General features: G+C 41.6%; 3 protein-coding genes and 1 long non-coding RNA gene across 9 annotated transcripts; 1 reads left to right on the top strand and 3 right to left on the bottom strand.

The window, feature by feature from the left end:
* Nucleotides 1–540: 540 nt before the first annotated feature.
* Nucleotides 541–6,893, bottom strand: LOC135582556 (neutral ceramidase-like). Of its 5 annotated transcripts, none has more exons than XM_065103249.1 (10): nt 6,670–6,886; nt 5,081–5,480; nt 4,151–4,359; nt 3,556–3,906; nt 3,187–3,445; nt 2,832–3,102; nt 2,614–2,739; nt 1,972–2,035; nt 1,532–1,701; nt 541–1,378 (listed from the first exon to the last, which is right to left on the bottom strand). In XM_065103249.1, the coding sequence occupies exons 2-10, from the start codon at nt 5,380–5,382 to the stop codon at nt 830–832; spliced, it is 2,301 nt and encodes a 766-aa protein (XP_064959321.1). In that variant the 5' UTR covers nt 5,383–5,480; nt 6,670–6,886; the 3' UTR covers nt 541–829. The 5 variants fall into 5 exon arrangements, with proteins under 5 accessions (XP_064959321.1, XP_064959323.1, XP_064959322.1 ...); XM_065103251.1 differs by having other exon boundaries at nt 707–1,378; nt 6,744–6,893; XM_065103250.1 differs by lacking the exon at nt 6,670–6,886 and adding an exon at nt 6,460–6,611 and having other exon boundaries at nt 707–1,378.
* Nucleotides 6,894–9,556: 2,663 nt separating this feature from the next.
* LOC135582552 (uncharacterized) lies at nt 9,557–10,559 on the bottom strand. Of its 2 annotated transcripts, none has more exons than XM_065102039.1 (3): nt 10,329–10,559; nt 10,155–10,256; nt 9,557–10,076 (listed from the first exon to the last, which is right to left on the bottom strand). In XM_065102039.1, the coding sequence occupies exons 1-3, from the start codon at nt 10,536–10,538 to the stop codon at nt 9,996–9,998; spliced, it is 393 nt and encodes a 130-aa protein (XP_064958111.1). In that variant the 5' UTR covers nt 10,539–10,559; the 3' UTR covers nt 9,557–9,995. The 2 variants fall into 2 exon arrangements, with proteins under 2 accessions (XP_064958111.1, XP_064958110.1); XM_065102038.1 differs by having other exon boundaries at nt 9,578–10,076; nt 10,175–10,256.
* Nucleotides 10,560–12,800: 2,241 nt separating this feature from the next.
* On the bottom strand, nt 12,801–15,418 carry LOC135609709 (uncharacterized). Its single transcript, XR_010485848.1, has 2 exons — nt 14,857–15,418; nt 12,801–14,726 (listed from the first exon to the last, which is right to left on the bottom strand). It is a non-coding gene; the product is annotated as an uncharacterized LOC135609709 (long non-coding RNA).
* LOC135609708 (probable WRKY transcription factor 65) lies at nt 13,527–14,736 on the top strand. The gene is made up of 3 exons (XM_065103246.1): nt 13,527–13,675; nt 13,776–13,913; nt 14,012–14,736. The coding sequence occupies exons 1-3, from the start codon at nt 13,527–13,529 to the stop codon at nt 14,541–14,543; spliced, it is 819 nt and encodes a 272-aa protein (XP_064959318.1). The 3' UTR covers nt 14,544–14,736.
* Nucleotides 15,419–17,574: the final 2,156 nt, after the last annotated feature.

The following is a 17,574-nucleotide window of genomic DNA, read 5'->3' as shown; positions in this document are numbered from 1 at the left end:
TTTACCATTACTTGCATGGCATTGGTCATGGTGATCTTCCTCTTCTAACGGAGTCAAAGGTACTGTGGTGTACATGATCTATTGAATTGCTTCGTCTGCACACAGTTCGTCGTACGCGCATGGTGATGAACTCTTCAACCGCTAATGAACTGTAGGCTCGTTATTGCTTTCGGATGATTGTTTTATGTGGGCATCTTTTTAGGCCTTTTGGATGCAACAATGATCTCTTTAAGAAACCATGTTTTCTTGTGTCCATCGTAAGTAGTTTGTTGTGAACGGGTAAAATTTCGCTTTAGAAAAAAAAATAATATTTACAAGTTTTAGAATGATTTTTCAGAAAACATTCATCTCTCGTATTTAATTTTTCTATTTGATGAAAGCAAAGTGAAAGGGAAGAAGGCGAAGAAATAATGGGATTGAAGCGAGAGATATGTAGGATATTGAAAGAAAAAATGAGGATAGCAAATGAAAAAAAACTGAAAATGAGAGCATCATCCAAAATTAAAAAAAAAAACTTAAAAAAATATTTCAAGAAAATCATTAAAAGTTTTAATATCTTTCTAATTTAGATGTTTAAAAATATTATATTTTACAAGCACTATAATATCATCCAAATGCAACACAAGCATCACAGCTCTCATCTTTCGACTACACATAATGCATGTAATGCACTCATCACTCTGATAGTTGAATTCATATGATCAGATGCGGAAGGCCACCGATGTGATTTTATAAACAAGAGTAGCAAATAGTATGTGTTAACTTCAATGGCTGCAAGTGATTTGAGTTCCTGCAATACTGATGTCCAACGTGGAAGCCGGCGATGAGACTACAGCACGACAAAGGCACGGGATGTGCCAGTGAAATGACGAATTTTCCCAAACAAACTCTTTGATGTGCCGAAATGCCTTAGTCGGTAGACACCTGCAGCAACTGTTTCCGGGATCCTCCATTCTATCGTCGCATGGCTATGGGCACTGAACCTTGAAGGTCTAGACCACTTGAACCGCAAGCTGAAATCGTCGTCGTCGTATGCAGGAACCCAAGTACTGCTGCCGTCCAAGATCTCCACCAGCGAAAATGTGCCCTCGGTCAGGAGGTCATTCCTGGGGCAAGCAGACCAGAATGTTGCAGTGACCATGTCACCTGGCCTGAACGTGGAGTTTTCAGGAACATCGGTGCCCACATCCCCAAACTTGACACCATATGGAGTTGTGTCCATGACGACGGGAGGGAGAAAGCTGATCTGTTTATCCAAGAGATCAGGAGGTTGCAAGTCAGATTCGATGATTTTGCCATCCAGGAGAGCGGACGCTAGCTTTTTGAACTCCTGAATGTAACCATTGAGTGTGTGGGGACCGTACAAAGTCGATGCACCCTAAAGAAAAACAAGACAAATCAAGCGTAAGGAAATTTTGACAAATAAATAATTTAAAACTAGATAGCAGCCTATGCTTATAAAGGCAGAAAGCGACATGTATGAAAATGGATGATACACTGAACACTCTCATGATTCATAACTAAGTTTTACCTCATATCTTTGGATCAGGTACTCATCATATGTTGTCACATATTGAGAGTATGTGTTTGATAGACCAGCAATAACAATGTGAACATTACTATCAAATTCGCCATTGCCATCACTGGTAAGTACTGTTCTAACAGCATCTCGCAGGCGCCTCCCAGCCATTGTAGAAAACTCTGCAATGCGAAATAACAGAACATTCATAACTACTCTAAAATCCACCTGATACATGATGATTTTAAGGATAAAAAATAATTGACATTTATGAAGAAGAAAATGTGAAATATATAAGCAATAATGAAAGAGAGAAACAGTTCTTCAAATGATTCATTACTGCCAAAAGAAATTATAGACGGAGAATTTATTCACATACACACAATCCGAGATGCTGATGATAAAATTTTGAAATCCTTTTAATGTGCCAAAAAAGCAAACTAAGCATCTACCTCCAGGTACACAGAGGATGACCACCTGTCCTATTCGGATTATCTGCACTGGAAGTATCGCAGGCTGGAGGGGAAAAGAAAATCAGTGATGATCAATAATGAAAGAGAACAAGAAGAGATAGAGCCACTGTAATGTATCAGTTATTCCAAAATGCTCTATTGCATGATTACTATTGGTGCAATGTGCCACCATCCCACAAAAAAATGCAGTAGACACAGACAATTTATTGATTAAAACAAATGTGCATTTAGTTAGTCCATACTTGGTCCTTTTGATATATCAGTAGCACCAATCTACATATCTCAACTCAAAATCTTTCATCCAAAATTAAATAGTTACTAAACAAATATCGGAAGAGGAGAAAGATACAAAACTACCTTAAAATTCTCATGAAAATCAATCTTCCAATTGACAACTATTGCCCTATTGACAAAGTATTCGATTTTTTAGAATTTACAACTCACTATCCTCACTGAGATAATAGCAGCTTACTATGTTATCCTTTGCCTTATTTTGTTGTGGATGCCGTCCAGGCACAGAGAAACATGAAGGTAATCGTATCTAGGTTAAATCTTCCTTCTCAATAAATGATGATCTAGGTCTATTGACAGACTACTGTATTCAGTAGATATGAAGCTCACCGCCCAATCATATGGTAGATCCATATCACCAGTGTCAAGTAAGATCGGCTTTGGCTGTTGACAAGCAACTTGCTCCTTGCTAGGTGTTTTCAACAAATTTCTCACCAGTTTCCAGAAAGGATTACCCTGAACCATCATTAAGATTCTGTAATCAATGTTTTACCGCACAGAGCGAGAGAGAGAGGAGAAATAATAATGACCAACTCCTTATAACCAACCTTGTCATCCCCTTGCTTAAAATCAAACGCTCCAGGACCATCTGTGGTTCCTGCAGCAAAAGCAAATCCCATGGCTGCCGGACATGTTTTAACAACTTCCTGGCCTCCATCACTTGAAAGAAGTGTGACCTCAAGCTTTGAGAAATCTATGTAGGTCTGACGATAGTCAACTTTTCCTTTTACCTGCTCAGAAGCCTTATCGAAGAGTTCAACAGCCTTCGTGAATTGCCTATCACCAATGATCCTGGTGCTTTCAAATTCATCTGGGTATCTGACAAATGAAGTAGATCCAAGGGATTAACACTTGATTGAAATTAAGTTAACATAAATGACTCGGAAAGCAAATTAGTGATACCCTGGGCCTCGTCCATAGCAAAGTTCATTCTTCCCGTTGCAGGTACTGTGATTGAAATCACAAGGAAGTCCAGTATCTATGCAGAAAGTCCCGAGCACATTTGGACTCACATCTCCACAGTTTGATTGACAAAAGGCAGATACAAATTTTGGTTTGCCATCTTGCCCATTTCGGACACGTTGTGACACACTTTCAGAGCTTGCTAAATGCCTTCCACCTGATGCCAGGAAAGAGGATGCCAGCTGCCTTAACTTATGAACTGCAAAAGATGACTTAACAAAGTCAAAATACTGTGAAAGTACCTATACCATATTAACAAGTAATTTACATACTTTGACTATAAGAATGAAAAGAATATAAAAAACATACAGTTCTCATGTGGTTGAGGAATTATCATTGAAACCCTTCGATGAAGTGAACTATGTCTAACGCTAGTGACAATGTCACTTCCTTTAGCATAACCCGTTTGCTCTGCCCAGTCCTCCATAAAACGTGCAGCAGCTCCTTTGTTGTCGCCACTTATCAAGGAGTTTGTACGACTCATTGAAGTACCATGAGTCGCAAACCAGTTAAAACTCCCAATGGGACCCCATTCATCATCTACAAACTTCAATAAAGTCATTTCTTTGTCAACATCATACTTGAATTTGCTTCGCTCTGCATCAGGATTATTAAGGTAGGCACTAGGACTGCGATTTATGCTAGCATCCAAGAGTTCTCCTGAAAATCATAGAACTAACTGCATTATAAATAGACATACAGATCCCTTTACATGTTTCTCATGGCTAATTTGAAATAGCATGCATGCTCTAATTTTTCATCATTCAACAAACTGTAATGGTAAACAAATAAACCAAAGAAATTAATACTCCTAAATTGGCAATTTCTAAGATTAATCTACACTGATACACTTAATAAAATTAAAATTAAACACCCATCATAAAACATGAGAGACTTCCACTACCATTGTTGACAAAGATATTTCCTGGACGGAGATTTTCATGGGCTTCTATGATGCTTTTCTCGATGCCATCGACAATGACATCAAATGATTGCCTTACAAATCCAAGAGATGTTACAATATACACAACATATTGGAGGTAACCCCCAGGACCAGCATGAGTGTGAATCCCACTGATGGCTACATTTTTGTCATTGTACATGTCCCCATACCTGCCAAAAATGAAACACCATGATGCATTATTAGACTAGAAATATATGGAAATTAAAATCTTGAGACATTTTGATTCATGAAAAGATTTAAGCATAATAATCATCACATATAATATCCAAGAAAGTAATTACACCTCCATTGCACTATAAACCTAGCAAAAGATTCAATTTGAATGCTAGGAAGAAATTTAGATGATATTCAGTAAAACATTCTTCATGTATCAGTATACAAAGTTGGTCCAAAAAGAAATCCAACATGAATTTTACACTGAATTTCCTGTGTCTGTAAATCATAGGTAGACACTATTGTCACCATAATCTAGAATCTCTAGGATGATTTAATTAAATCTAACTTGAGGTATAACAAAAAAGCAGCAACTTCCATATCCCAATAAAGCACGAAGAATTACTCTGTCTTAGACTCTTACCATCATAGAACTCCAATAGTTCTTATCAACTTGCACCAGTTCATGGGTAGCCTAAATGACATCAGTACAATCAATACATCCTGAAATGGTGCTATAACTAGAGATCAACAACCAAAAAACTAAAAGAAAAAAAAGCAAAATAACTTGGAGAACAATGTGAAAAACCAAATCTTAAAACAGCATTAACAAAAAGATATTTTTTTTACAAAGTAAAAGAAATACCAAGTAAAAGAGCACCATAGAGATTAGAACTTAACGTAGCTACTTTTTTTAGATAATTTAGCCTAGAATACCTTGACTTTAGTCTCTCAAGGACTTTGATCGTCACAAGCTGAGATGCCATGCATGCATCAAGATTCACAAAAACTACACGATTCCCTCCTGGCTCTGCAACAATAAATGCCCGGGCCTTCAGTCTGAAATGGACACCAGAAGCAATCTGTTCAGCATTAGCATATCCCATCATATTGACATCAGCTGCAGGTCCTGTTATGTCATAGCTCCCAAGCCCAATTAAATATGTTGAATCTGATTGAGTTCCTCCAATGTTCTGGATGGAAACTAATAGCAAGAGGTAAAACCACATGTTTGCCATTGAACCAATGGTACAACGGAGAAGACGAATGTGACTCCTCTTGCACTGGGAAAGGGACCTCCCAATCAAATTCAAGTACAAGCCATCTTGAGCTGAACCTAGACAACAGGGAAGAAGATAGAGTTAAAAAGAAAATCTGAAAAATAACTGAATCCGGCATGTAGAAGAACTAAACATGTAGATGCACATTCAGAACATAATCCAGCATTTCACCAAGATGGACAGAAAATATTGCACCATGCTCTAAAGATAACACTGCACATCAACAAAACTTGACTTTAAAATGTAAGGCTGATATTCTAACAAAATGAAAGTTTCATATGTAGCTAATTACAGCACATAAGAGTGCACAACCAGAAATTAGGACGCCGAGGCTGATCCTTAACCTCAGGCTTCGGCAACAAATGTATTTTCTGGACTAAAAGTTGGCAAATCATATCTGAAGAACTACACGGAAAAAAATATGAACAAAGATACCAAACGAATATATATTTATCTAATATATTTGCTTATATAGGATATGATTTTTAAATAATATTCAGACAATTGTAGCATATTGAAATATATAACTACTTCAAGGAACAGTTACAATACAATTATACTTCAGCAACAGTAACAAACTGATGTGGGCATCCACGGCATCAGCTGTATTTGTTACCAAAAGATAAATATGGAAACTGCTAATGGATAGACAACGCGATAGTGAGCAGATCTCCAAGTTAATGGACATATTTTTTGCGTCTACAAATTATAGCATTTTAAAATGAAAGAAAAGATAGTAAATTTGGAACATAAGAACAGAGAGAGAGAGAGAGAGCACGAACTAATTAACAGATAAGAACAAACTATACATGGAAAAGACATAGAAACAGCCGAAAACAATCAACTTTTAACACGGTAGCAGATGACGTTGGCTACCATGAAGATAACTAATAAAGACCGTATATAGTGATATGGGATTTCTTGTGGAAAGGACGATGGAGGTGGGATTGCTTCGAGTTTCAAAATCGCATGCAGACTGATCCGATCAGACTGTCAAATTACTACTGAAAGTGAAGGTGATCGGAAGGTACAGACCACCGGCGGCGGTGATAACTACGTCGGCTTCCGATCGCGCCTCCAAAACGAGAGAGAGGAGAGAGAGGGGAAGAGATCTCAGCAGCGAGCAAGTGTTAGGGCTGCTGCTGCTCCTCTTCCTCCTCGTACGAGGTCAACAAGCTGAACCCCTTTAGTCGATACCCCAAGAAAAAAACAATCAAAAGTAGCACGAATCACAGAGAAGCGTACCGCGCTTGGCACCAGCGAATTAGATAGAGACCACGGTCAGAAACGGGAGGAACAAAGCAAGGCGGATTGCATACCCCCAACGTGTTGTTGGTGAAGTCGCTGGGAGATTTAGTTGAGGGAACAACGAGGTCGTGGCGTGCAACGGCACGCAATCGCTCGGCAAGGATGAGGGGTTGGGACGGTCTCGCACAGTACGCTTTCTTGTGTTCGCAAACACCGGACGAATTAGGTCATGAGTAAAGCAACCTACTTAAATCTCACCGACACGTTTGAAGCCCAATTAGTACCAGATGGTGGATAGATAGAACTCCAATCGGACTTGGATCAAACATTACCTACGCATCTCTCACAGCTCACTGACCAGGAAGGACAAGGCCACACCATTAAAATTAGATCATATTATTTTTAGAAAATTACTATTTGCAATTATTTCTTAATATTTACAACTCATTTTTAAATTTTTAAACTTTCCCTTTGAAATCATTCTCGTCTTATTTTTGGATCAAGCAACTTCAACAACAAGCAAAACATCAACAAGAAGCAAAGAGCCGACGAGCACATTACCTTCGACTATATTTGTGATGAGCATCAAAGGGACATGGTGACGAGCAAGGTTGATGATGATAACATCGACAACGAAGATGAAATAAGGGATTGTGAAAAAAAACATAAAATCGCTAATACTAAAACTATAAATAATAAAATAATATTTTTTATTATTTTTAAAAAAAAAATCAACAAGAAGAGGATTATCATCAATAGTAAAGAGGGGATTGTGAATAGTAAACTTCTATTTTTGTTAGTTACATTGAGAACTTAAAGCAACAAACCCTGCAATAAAATATGAAGCCTGGTGTATCAAACCGCTCACTTTCATCTTTCTTGTTGATACGAATAACCACGAAGGTATTGGCTCAACGCAGAAAATGATTACTTATTTGGCCTAATTGGGTTAAGCTGATTTATGAAGCAAACTTAATGCAGAAACAAACGAATTCCAATCCAACACAATGACATATTCACATCTTAATGCGGAATTGCCATTATCTAATCCACCGAGTAATCTTTCAGATGATTGCAGAACACCAAACCTTGTTCAGGAAGAAAAACACCGTACTTTAGCGTACCTGTCTCACCTACTTGCCGTGTGATTGAAGGGCAGAAATGGGCAGACAAGCAATAGACGAAATGAGCGTTTAAGCAACAGCATTAGACAAGGTTTATAATCAGCTAATATTGATGACAATAGTGTTACGTGCACTCCAAATCTAAAGAATGCAGCTGCAAGAAGGTTTTGCAACATGCGGGAAACAAAGGGCATCAATTAGTGGCAAACTGTAAAGGAAAAGAAAAGAAAGAACACAGGACAAGGAACAACACCCGGCAAACAAAAGGCAGCATCTTCATTGCAGATTCTTAAGCAAATTTTGGCCAATCATTCATTCATTTGCAATAAAATGTGACCTGAAAAATATTGATTGAAACGGTTCACATAATTTACGTTGCAGAATACCAAATGTGCGGAGTCATAAAGCTCCCCGCTAAGTGGTCATCACAGGTTCTAATAAACCCAAACACTATGAAGTTTACACTAGCTAGCTCATGACATGGAGTATAGTTGCTGCCAGCATTGGCACCCACAGCTGGCTGGTGACACAGCTCACCAGCCGCCGCCACCATTCCCTTTTCCACCACGACCCCTTTCCACAATGCCCAAGCATCTGCGACAGCTTCCACCGCAGCACAATATGCGCCCGCACCATCACCATTGGGAATCGCGACCATCAACGTCATGTTGACACGGGTTGCAACTAGCAAATGTCACGTAGGCAACGACACTACTATAGCCGCCTACGACTAAGGCAAGCCAACCATCGTAAGACTATTGCACATAAGCATCCGTGCATACGACCATCGTCGACTACCATACCTCACGACTCTTTCGCTGTGTACAGTAGCACCTGTACACAACCGCTCCCCATGATTGGGTTGACGATCACCAGAAGCCACCACCCCCAACAATACTATCATCGACATCAAGCTATCGATAGTGGTCCATCGATCAAATACGAGAAACCTCACATCGCCCGTAAACAAGCGATAGGACGAACTAGATAAAAAACAGATCGACAATACAAACGGATCGTTCATGCATTATATATAAAAACTAAAAAACACCTTTTTGCAAGCAAAGGGTGGTAATAAACAAATATAACATATTTGATTTTAAAAACATGACTCTGATATCAATTATAAGCATAAAAATTATGATTATGCTATTATACGAAAAACTTTAATACCAGAAACTAAAATCAAATAACCATAGATCAAATTTACGTTGCCTACCTTTCGATGTCATTAAAAAAACATCTATCTGATCTATAGGTGCATCGTTGTCAGATCCGAAAGCGACAGTAATGTCGATCTGCAAGTAAAACTAAACTCGTCTTCTCCTCTTTTCCTGTTCTTCACAGAATCGTTATGAGCGATGGATTAGGGACAAGAAGAGATGAGAACAGATCTATATCTCTCAATAACTGATATATGGTCCTTCTGAGATCATGTCCCTTTATAGACAAGAGTAGAGGGTCTAAGATGATGATTAGGAGAGTCCCTTCCATCAAGGTCATCACCTAAGGAATCATATTATAATTAGATTTTCTTTTTATTAGTCGATAATCATAATTAGAATGTAATCATATCGATAATATATCTTACCTAATTAGATAGGATCACATAATCTAACAATCATAAAACTGCAAATGTAATGATGTTGGTACTCAAAGCAGTGAACCTGAGAACCTGACTGTACCAACTGTTGATTCAAGAGACTAGGTTGCAACATTCTCGAATGTGACATACATTTCAATCATTGATCAAAGACATGTGGTAGCACAGGGATGAAGTGATGAGATCTAAACCAAGGGAAACATTATCTGTTTGATGTTACCTCAAAATAAAACAAAACAATGTTAGTCATGGACTACATCTTAGATACACCAAACATGCTGCTGCAGCATTTCCCTGAGATTCTACAGATCAAACAGTTCCAAAGCAATTAATCCACAATAGAGATTCCAGTCTACTTCTCAGCTGAAGTGCTTAATTAACTAACCTAATTCCTTGTTCTCAACTTCAACGAGTCTTATGGATCGCTACTTCTTTCTCTCACAAGCAGTCATAGAATCATGTTGGAGTAGTAGTAGTAGTACAGTTCACCAATACAACAACAAACATGGGCTGCTTCTACTCAAGCATAAAACCCACTACGAAGCTAAAAGAAGAGGAGGTTAAAGAGGTCACCGAAACGGAGAGATTGAGGTCAGTCAGGGGATGATCAGCTTCTTTCCGGCGTAGATCTTGTTTCCGGTGATCCCATTTGCTTCTCTGATCGCATCGACGGTGACCTAAAACACCAGACACTTCAAACATTAAATTCACATAGAGATTTCCATGTCGCCGAGAATAATGAAGAGAGATCTTGCCCCATATGTTTTGGACAGACCCCAAAGCGTGTCCCCCTTTGCTATCACCACTGTCCGAGCCGAGGAGGGCCCATCGCCCCATCCGTCGCCGGACACCGCTCTCTAAAAAGGAGAAGAAAGGGAGTGAGACCAGTAATACGGAGGAGAACAAGTCGAGTGAAAGGACGGCGCTACATTGGAGAAGCCCATGCGGGGGCCTCGAGGCCGCTGGGGATGAGGGTTCGGCTTCGTCAAAAGGGCCTTGGCGATGCTCGCGGCGATGCCAAAGACAACCAGGAAACCGATGGTCTTCGCAGCCACTGGGGTGTCCTTCGATTTTTCGTCGCCGCCGCCATGGTCACCGCCGGCGCTGGTGGTGGTGGAGGGCTTTAGGGCGGAGGGCATCGCGCGGGCCTCCTAGTCGGTGGTGTTTGAATTCCCAGGGAAACCCTTCTTCCATTATATATATATATATATATATATATATATATATATATATATATATATATATATATATATATATATATATATATATATATATATATATATATATATATATATATATATATATATATATATATATATATATATATATATATATATATATATATATATGTGGACCCGTGCACGGCCCAATTGCAACATAACACATGGCATGCTTTTGGGTTATATTTGATTCACTTCAGCGATTCATTTGTGTTCGATATGAACAATGCGAATTGGAATGAGGGAGTCTCTCCATCTCACTGAAAGAACCAATGTACACAATCTTCTATCAGCCAATAGATGTCAATAGAGAGACGCAGCACCATTATCAAAGCACAGCGAAGCCAACGAAGGCCACAAACAACAATGAGAAAGTTAGCAGCAGGCAACGAAGAAGAAGAAGAAGAATTCTGCTACAATCGATCAAAGGAGGAACTGCGTCTTGATGAGTTATCTAACAGCGCAGGCAACCGCATGAGCCCATGACTTGAGGTGCTGCTTCATGGTCAGGCCATCAGCAAGAGGAGGCATACCGCAACGACGAAGCCTGACATTCCCATCACAGTGCGCGAATCGACCGCAGCTCCGGCTCGCCGTAAGCACTCCGCCATTCGACCTCAGTCCACGCAACCACACTTCCAGCTCTTCCAAATCCTTGACCTGCTCCTTCTCCTTGCAGCAAAATCTCTGATTTCTTCTCTTCTTCCCCTGCTTCCTCCTGTGTTCCGTGGTGTTGTAGGCTCCTGCTTCGCTGATCCCTGCTTCTCCGGTGGTTCCTGCTTCTGATTCTTGGCATCTATCTGCTGCGGGAGTACAGTCTTTCTCTTGCTGCACACATGGGTAAGATATATCTGCGCTCTTGGGAACGGGAGAGGGAGGCGAAAGCATGTTGCCGAAGAACCAAAGAGAGTCCCAGGTGTGGAAGACCACCTCGTCACCCTCGACCATGGTGGAGTCTCCACAGGAAGCTGCGGCAACGACGACGAGATGAAGGACCCGAGGAGGGAGGCGGAGGCCACCCGCGGTTTGAATCGAGCGACTGCTTCTTCTTCGAAGTCACAACGGTTCAATTGGCACGTGACTCGTACTACAAAATAAAGGTCGCATAATGTTTCGTCTACTCAGAATCTCTCCCCAAAACCTTATGATCCCATGTGGCCCCCGCAGTAGGTTACGTGTGAGCCAACAAGTAACAGGAAGTTATTCGGGTAGAGTTCGGAGTAGATGTTTTTTGGACTCCGAAAGGTCGGTCCTACGCTCTGCTCTGTAGCCATCGCATTATTTGAATATAACAAGGAAAAATAACGACCGATATATGTATCGAATGTTAACTGTTATAATGTATGGATAGAAATACTCGCGTAGACGAGATATAATGACAAAATTAAAATAACAATTCGTTCCTTTTATTTCATGCGTAGCACAAGTTGAGCAACTTGGAATCGTGTATAGTTATTTTCCGGCGTTGCATACTTTGAATGACTTGTAACAACATGTTTTCTAACCCATCCGATGGGTTTTAGTCAATCCATGCGTGCATGAGAAATCTCGAGCAAGTCAATCTATGGGTGTCGACATCGGAACGGTAGAGAGCGACCAATGGAGGAAAATATTAACGAGAAGAACATTGGATCGACGTAGAATAGACTTGTGGGGTCTCCAGTATTTGCCCTTTTCCTTCTCGGAAAAGTAGAAGCATGACGACGACGAAACGTGTTTAACGCGACGAGGCGGCCATTTGGTAGAGATTGCTATCGCGCGTGTGGGATGCTCCTCATCTCGTGTCGGCCCAATGAAGTGGGAATTAGGATATGCGTGTACGATTAAAGCCATGTTTCGGTAGGATTTACTTTCCAAGGTATTGGCGGAAACCACCTCAAAAAGTGTAAGCGATTAGATTAGACTTGACGACCGATCAGAGAGATTGAGGTCATACGGTGCCTTCCATCAGCCATCGATCTGATTCTTCCCACTCATTGAATAGAATCTAAGTGGCTGTTTAGCACCGGCAGTTGCGTTGACTTTCCGCTTGACAATACCACATGTCGCTTTTGTCAAATAGATACAGCTCTGGCCACGTTAATGGCATAATAATAATAATAATAATAATAATTATAATTATTATTATTATTATAAGCCGCTTGATTTATAATTAATCCCATCGCTGACGTGAAGAAGAAAGAAAAAAAAGGCCAAGTTTCTTATGCACCAAGGCAAATGACAAGGAAGATTTGCGTAGCTGTGTGAGCTCAGACAGGGTCCAGACTCCAGGCTTTCTAGATGAAGGTGACTCGAGGTTGATGGATTCACCGGGTCCCACGGCATCCCGACTCACCAATAGCAGATGGGGAACTTATCCTCAAGACGAAATAGCTGTGAAAAGAGAAGATGATTAGCAAAAGCAAGTTGCCATCGTGAAGCTCGCCTCCCTCATGTTCCGGATCTCATCGGTTCAATAATAGAAGGGCATGGCTGGGGCTGCTACCACTAATATATTGGCATGATGGTGGGGGCGGGCCTCTTTCAGTAGTTTAGGTGGAGTTATGTGCCCCCACATCGCTTCATCCTCTTCCTCTCCCCGTGCAGTCATGGCGAGCAACTCGTAGACAAAGTCTAGCCCAGGCGACCCGGCCATTATGTGCTTTTTTAATAGCTTGGATGTGCGCCTGCGATGACTACTAGAACTGCCTCCTGTCCCCATCTGCTCCTCCACCCAACACCCTTCACCTCTCCCCGTTTCTCTTCTTCCTCTATCCATTCCCCAAGAAAGCTCTTTTGTGCCATGTTGGTGCAAAGCTCTCTTGTCCGGTTCGAGCAAAGTGAGTGATTGAGTGCTTGCCTTGGAGGATCAGCTGCGGAGCATATAGTTGGTACAGCTTTAATTATTTTGCTTCTTCGTGGATCGTAATGACCGGGAGCTGCAGCAACGAGCCCGGCGCATCCGAGGCGGACGAGGTCGGGGACGCATCCGAGGCCAACGATGGGAGGCCGGTGTCAGCTGGATCGACCGACGACTCGCAGCCCGTCCGGTCTTCGGCTCCATGTCCCAAGAGATGGTGGATCCTTCTTCTCCTTCGACAGCTATTCGATTCTTGTTCCGTGCCCTTCTTAGTGTTCTTGATTTACTGGCATTAAACTGGGATCGTGGATGAACAGCCGGCGGGCGGTGCAGAAGCGGGTGGTGACGATGCCGATCAGCGAGGCGAAGGGCGGCGGCGAGGGGGCTCCGCCACCGGATTCGTGGACCTGGAGGAAGTACGGCCAGAAGCCTATCAAAGGTTCACCTTATCCCAGGTTTGTACGTATTTTCTTTTTTTTTTACAGTAGAAAGAAGCACAAGGGAGATGGAGAAGAAGATGAAACCGATCTGGTGATTTTGATGGGACGTGCAGGGGTTACTACAGGTGCAGCAGCTCCAAGGGGTGCCCGGCGAGGAAGCAGGTGGAGCGGAGCCGCGTCGACCCAGCCGTGATCGTGGTTACCTACTCCTTCGAGCACAACCACACCTGGCCGGTCCCCAGGAACCACCACCACAAGCACGCCGCGGCACGACCCGAGGAGCAGCTGGGCCAATCCGGCACGCCGGACTCCGCGGAGCGCGACGAGAAATTCTCCGATCCGATCGCAGAGGAGGAGTCGGCGCTCACGGTCGACGCGCGTGGCGGCTTCCCGTGGTTTGCCGACGTCTGCTTCACGCCCTCGGCCTCCCCTTCTGTCGATAACTCCCACGAGCTGCTCTACGGGTCGGTCATCTTCGCCGGGGCCGCGGCCGCGCTGCCCGAGGAACTGGAGGAGCAGGCCGCGGGGGGAGGCGGGGGGGCCGAGGAGGACTCGCTGTTCGCCGGGCTCGGAGAACTGCCGGAGTATTCGGTGGTGCTCCGCCGGGGGCTGGTGCCGGCGTCGTGGCTGGGGACCACCGGGTGACGGTCACCCCCGCCGTCGATCCGATCGAGAAGAGCAGCCGTGCGGCGTACGATTGGCGGATCTTCCTTCCTTTGTAGTTGACGTACATAGATCGTCCTCTTCTTGATTTCTTTTCCCCTTTTCCGGCTTCTTCCCTCTTTTTATCTTTTTTACCTACACGTTGTTGGCTCCAATAATGAATTCCTGTTATACATATGCTTATTTTGGAATCGTCCATGGGAAAGGTGATGTATAAAAATAATAGAAAATTAATTAGAGAAGAAGGAAATAATTGAACATTTGGACCCATCAATCTACGAGTGTTAGGATCAACCTTTCAGGTTTCAGTAGCCACTGCGTGGAGTTCCTTTTTGCTCTCCCATTGTAATTGTTTGCTTGTTCACAAGCACTTCCTTATCCACTGCTACAGTCAGGAGTACTCGGACTTTTCCCATGGGCGGCAACGAACATCTCGAAGCTGAGCTGTATGATTCCCTGAGCCTAATCAAACCATCAAGGTTCAGCTGGAAAAGGTGTCACCATGGGCGTCAGCAAAGGATAGATTATTGATGAAAGCTGGTAGAACAACACTTGTTTATGCTAACGAGGTCATCCATGTGCTTATACTAAATAATAATGGGATGTAGCTTGAGGCGCAGGGCAAAGGCATGACGATTCAAAAGCAAACAAATGAAGCACGTACAGTGACAGGAGGTGAGAAGATAACACCAAAGAAATGGTACCCGATTAGATAAACATCCTTGTCTCCGTCACTTCAGCTGCATTTGTGAGATGCATTCTTGGACAGCGGACGCAAGGTGGATGCTGCCATCTCACCATCCCAACTTAAATCACGTGGGGCCCTGCATGGTGCCCTAACGCGTGGGCAGTGCTGATGTGGTGCGACCTCATTGGGTTTCCTGTGAGAGCCCAACAAGCAATATAATATTTTGCTGCACGACATAAAATCTCACTTTCCTATCCAATAATTAAACTCTGCTTGAACTCAAACTTCTGGAAAAAACTGAGGTACCTGAAATCGACTTTAAGTCTATCTGTCTGCCATTCTTCTGTACTAGATGAACTCCGTAGAAGCAGGAGCAGATGAAATCTCTTCCCTAAGAGAGGCAGCAGCCTTGTAGGAAAGGGAGGAAACAAAAGATACCGGAAGAAGACAAAGAGTGTCTCCACTAAGGACCATTTAATTTCCTCCAGCTGCTACGAAAGGACAAATGTGGAGTGCCATTCCATCCTTGACAAAGAGTGGGCATCTCCCAGCTCAGACTCCATTCAAACGCTGCTACTAGTCTCATCACCGTTCAAGTTTCATGCTCAGGCCAAATGTAAATCTGGATGTTCAGCATGTCTTGATCTTAAGGGCATAGTCGTAGTCATTATCTTCCGGTGATGGTAATTTTCCTGCCTGTTCTTCAAATCAACCATGACCAAACCTCAACTATCACGACCGAGTCTGAACAAACTTATTTTTGCCATATCCATGTCAACCAAATATCACGAGAAAGCACACTTTGACATGAAGAATCCAGCCAACGAAAATTCTGTATCACCAAACGGATCCAGAAATGGCTAATGAACAGGTTGTTGATATTTTCATGACGATTCCTTGGCTCATCAGGTCTTTATCGTGAGCGAGATGCTGCTCCATGGTAGGGCTCTTTGCCAAATAGCTCTGAAAACATAAACATGATAACATTTTGCACCTGCAAAACTACCCCATCATGTTTCAATCAGAACCACATTTTGAAAGGGCAAGAATTCAACTCCCACTCTCATCAAACAAAAGAATTTATTTTTCAAAGGAACAAATATGAAACATCAAATACCAAATTCACCTGTAACAGTATCCTATATTGAGAATTTTCTAATGAAAAATCTTGCTAGATGATCTGATACTTGGTTCCATTCTGCCCCTAATTTATACATTTTTGAGATTTTGATCTCATGGTACTGCTATAATCTACAGCATATACAAGACAGGTGATTGTACAGGAAACAAAGCATATTTCGATAAAAAGAATCCTTACAGCATGTAGATTCTAGCTGATAATACAACAAAAAAGTTGAAAGTTAATGAACAATCAATCCAGATTTTAAATTCAATCTATGGACAGCTTATGCATAAAGATCACTAGTCTCGTTGATTTTTCATAGTTTGTTTTTATAGAGTGACTTTTGTGGAAAATGAATGATACAGACTTACAAATCAGCAATTCGTTCTTCACAGCACAAAACATTCCAATGCTACTCCATGGACCATAAGTTCATGCTTGTGATTTTTAGCATTCTATAACAGCCTATTTGTTAAAATTTACATAAAAATTGATCTCTTTCCTAATAGCTTAACCTAAATCAAGTAAAAGTTTATCATGATATTAGTGCAGAAGGTAGTATGTCTGTCTCCAAGCCATGCAACACAATATCTTTCCTATTTAATTCAAGTTCTACATGTTAGGCTTGGCCTAATGTTTCCAAAACTGTAATGTCTATAAATCAGAACATCCTGCCTCATCTACTAAGTTGAGCTTGCACCATTAACTTACACTTGGGTTTAAATGTTAAGCCTAATCTGGCTTGCAAATCAGCATGGATGTTAAATTTTAAATACAAAATGGACTATCTTCTAACAGCTTAAGCTTTTGTAAGCCTTAAATCAATAGATCCTGTCTCATTTGTTTGCTTTAACTTGCACTTGGATCAACGCATCAACCTAATCCTGCTTGCACATGAGAGAGGATGATGTGGCTTAAACATAAATCGGTCTCATACCCAACTGCATAGTTGGAAAGCCAACTAAAGATTTATCATTATTTGCTTACAGAATACTTTGTTAGCCCTTGCCACCATATTGAAAGAAAAACTTCAGATTTAAATAGCAAAAATGCATAATTACGGAATGATCGATAGTATCCAACTTCTACAATATCTCAAGATCTATATAAGAAAACATTTTCAGTTTTTATGATCTAGTGTTGATATGCACTTTGCACAAATTCAACCTCAAATCCACCCCAACAATTTCATCACTACTGCA

This window comes from Musa acuminata, chromosome BXJ2-4 (assembly GCF_036884655.1).
Source record: "Musa acuminata AAA Group cultivar baxijiao chromosome BXJ2-4, Cavendish_Baxijiao_AAA, whole genome shotgun sequence".
NCBI classification, from domain to species: domain Eukaryota; kingdom Viridiplantae; phylum Streptophyta; class Magnoliopsida; order Zingiberales; family Musaceae; genus Musa; species Musa acuminata.
The sequence above is the reverse complement of the archived record's forward strand: the minus strand, read 5'-3'. Positions and strand labels throughout refer to the sequence as shown.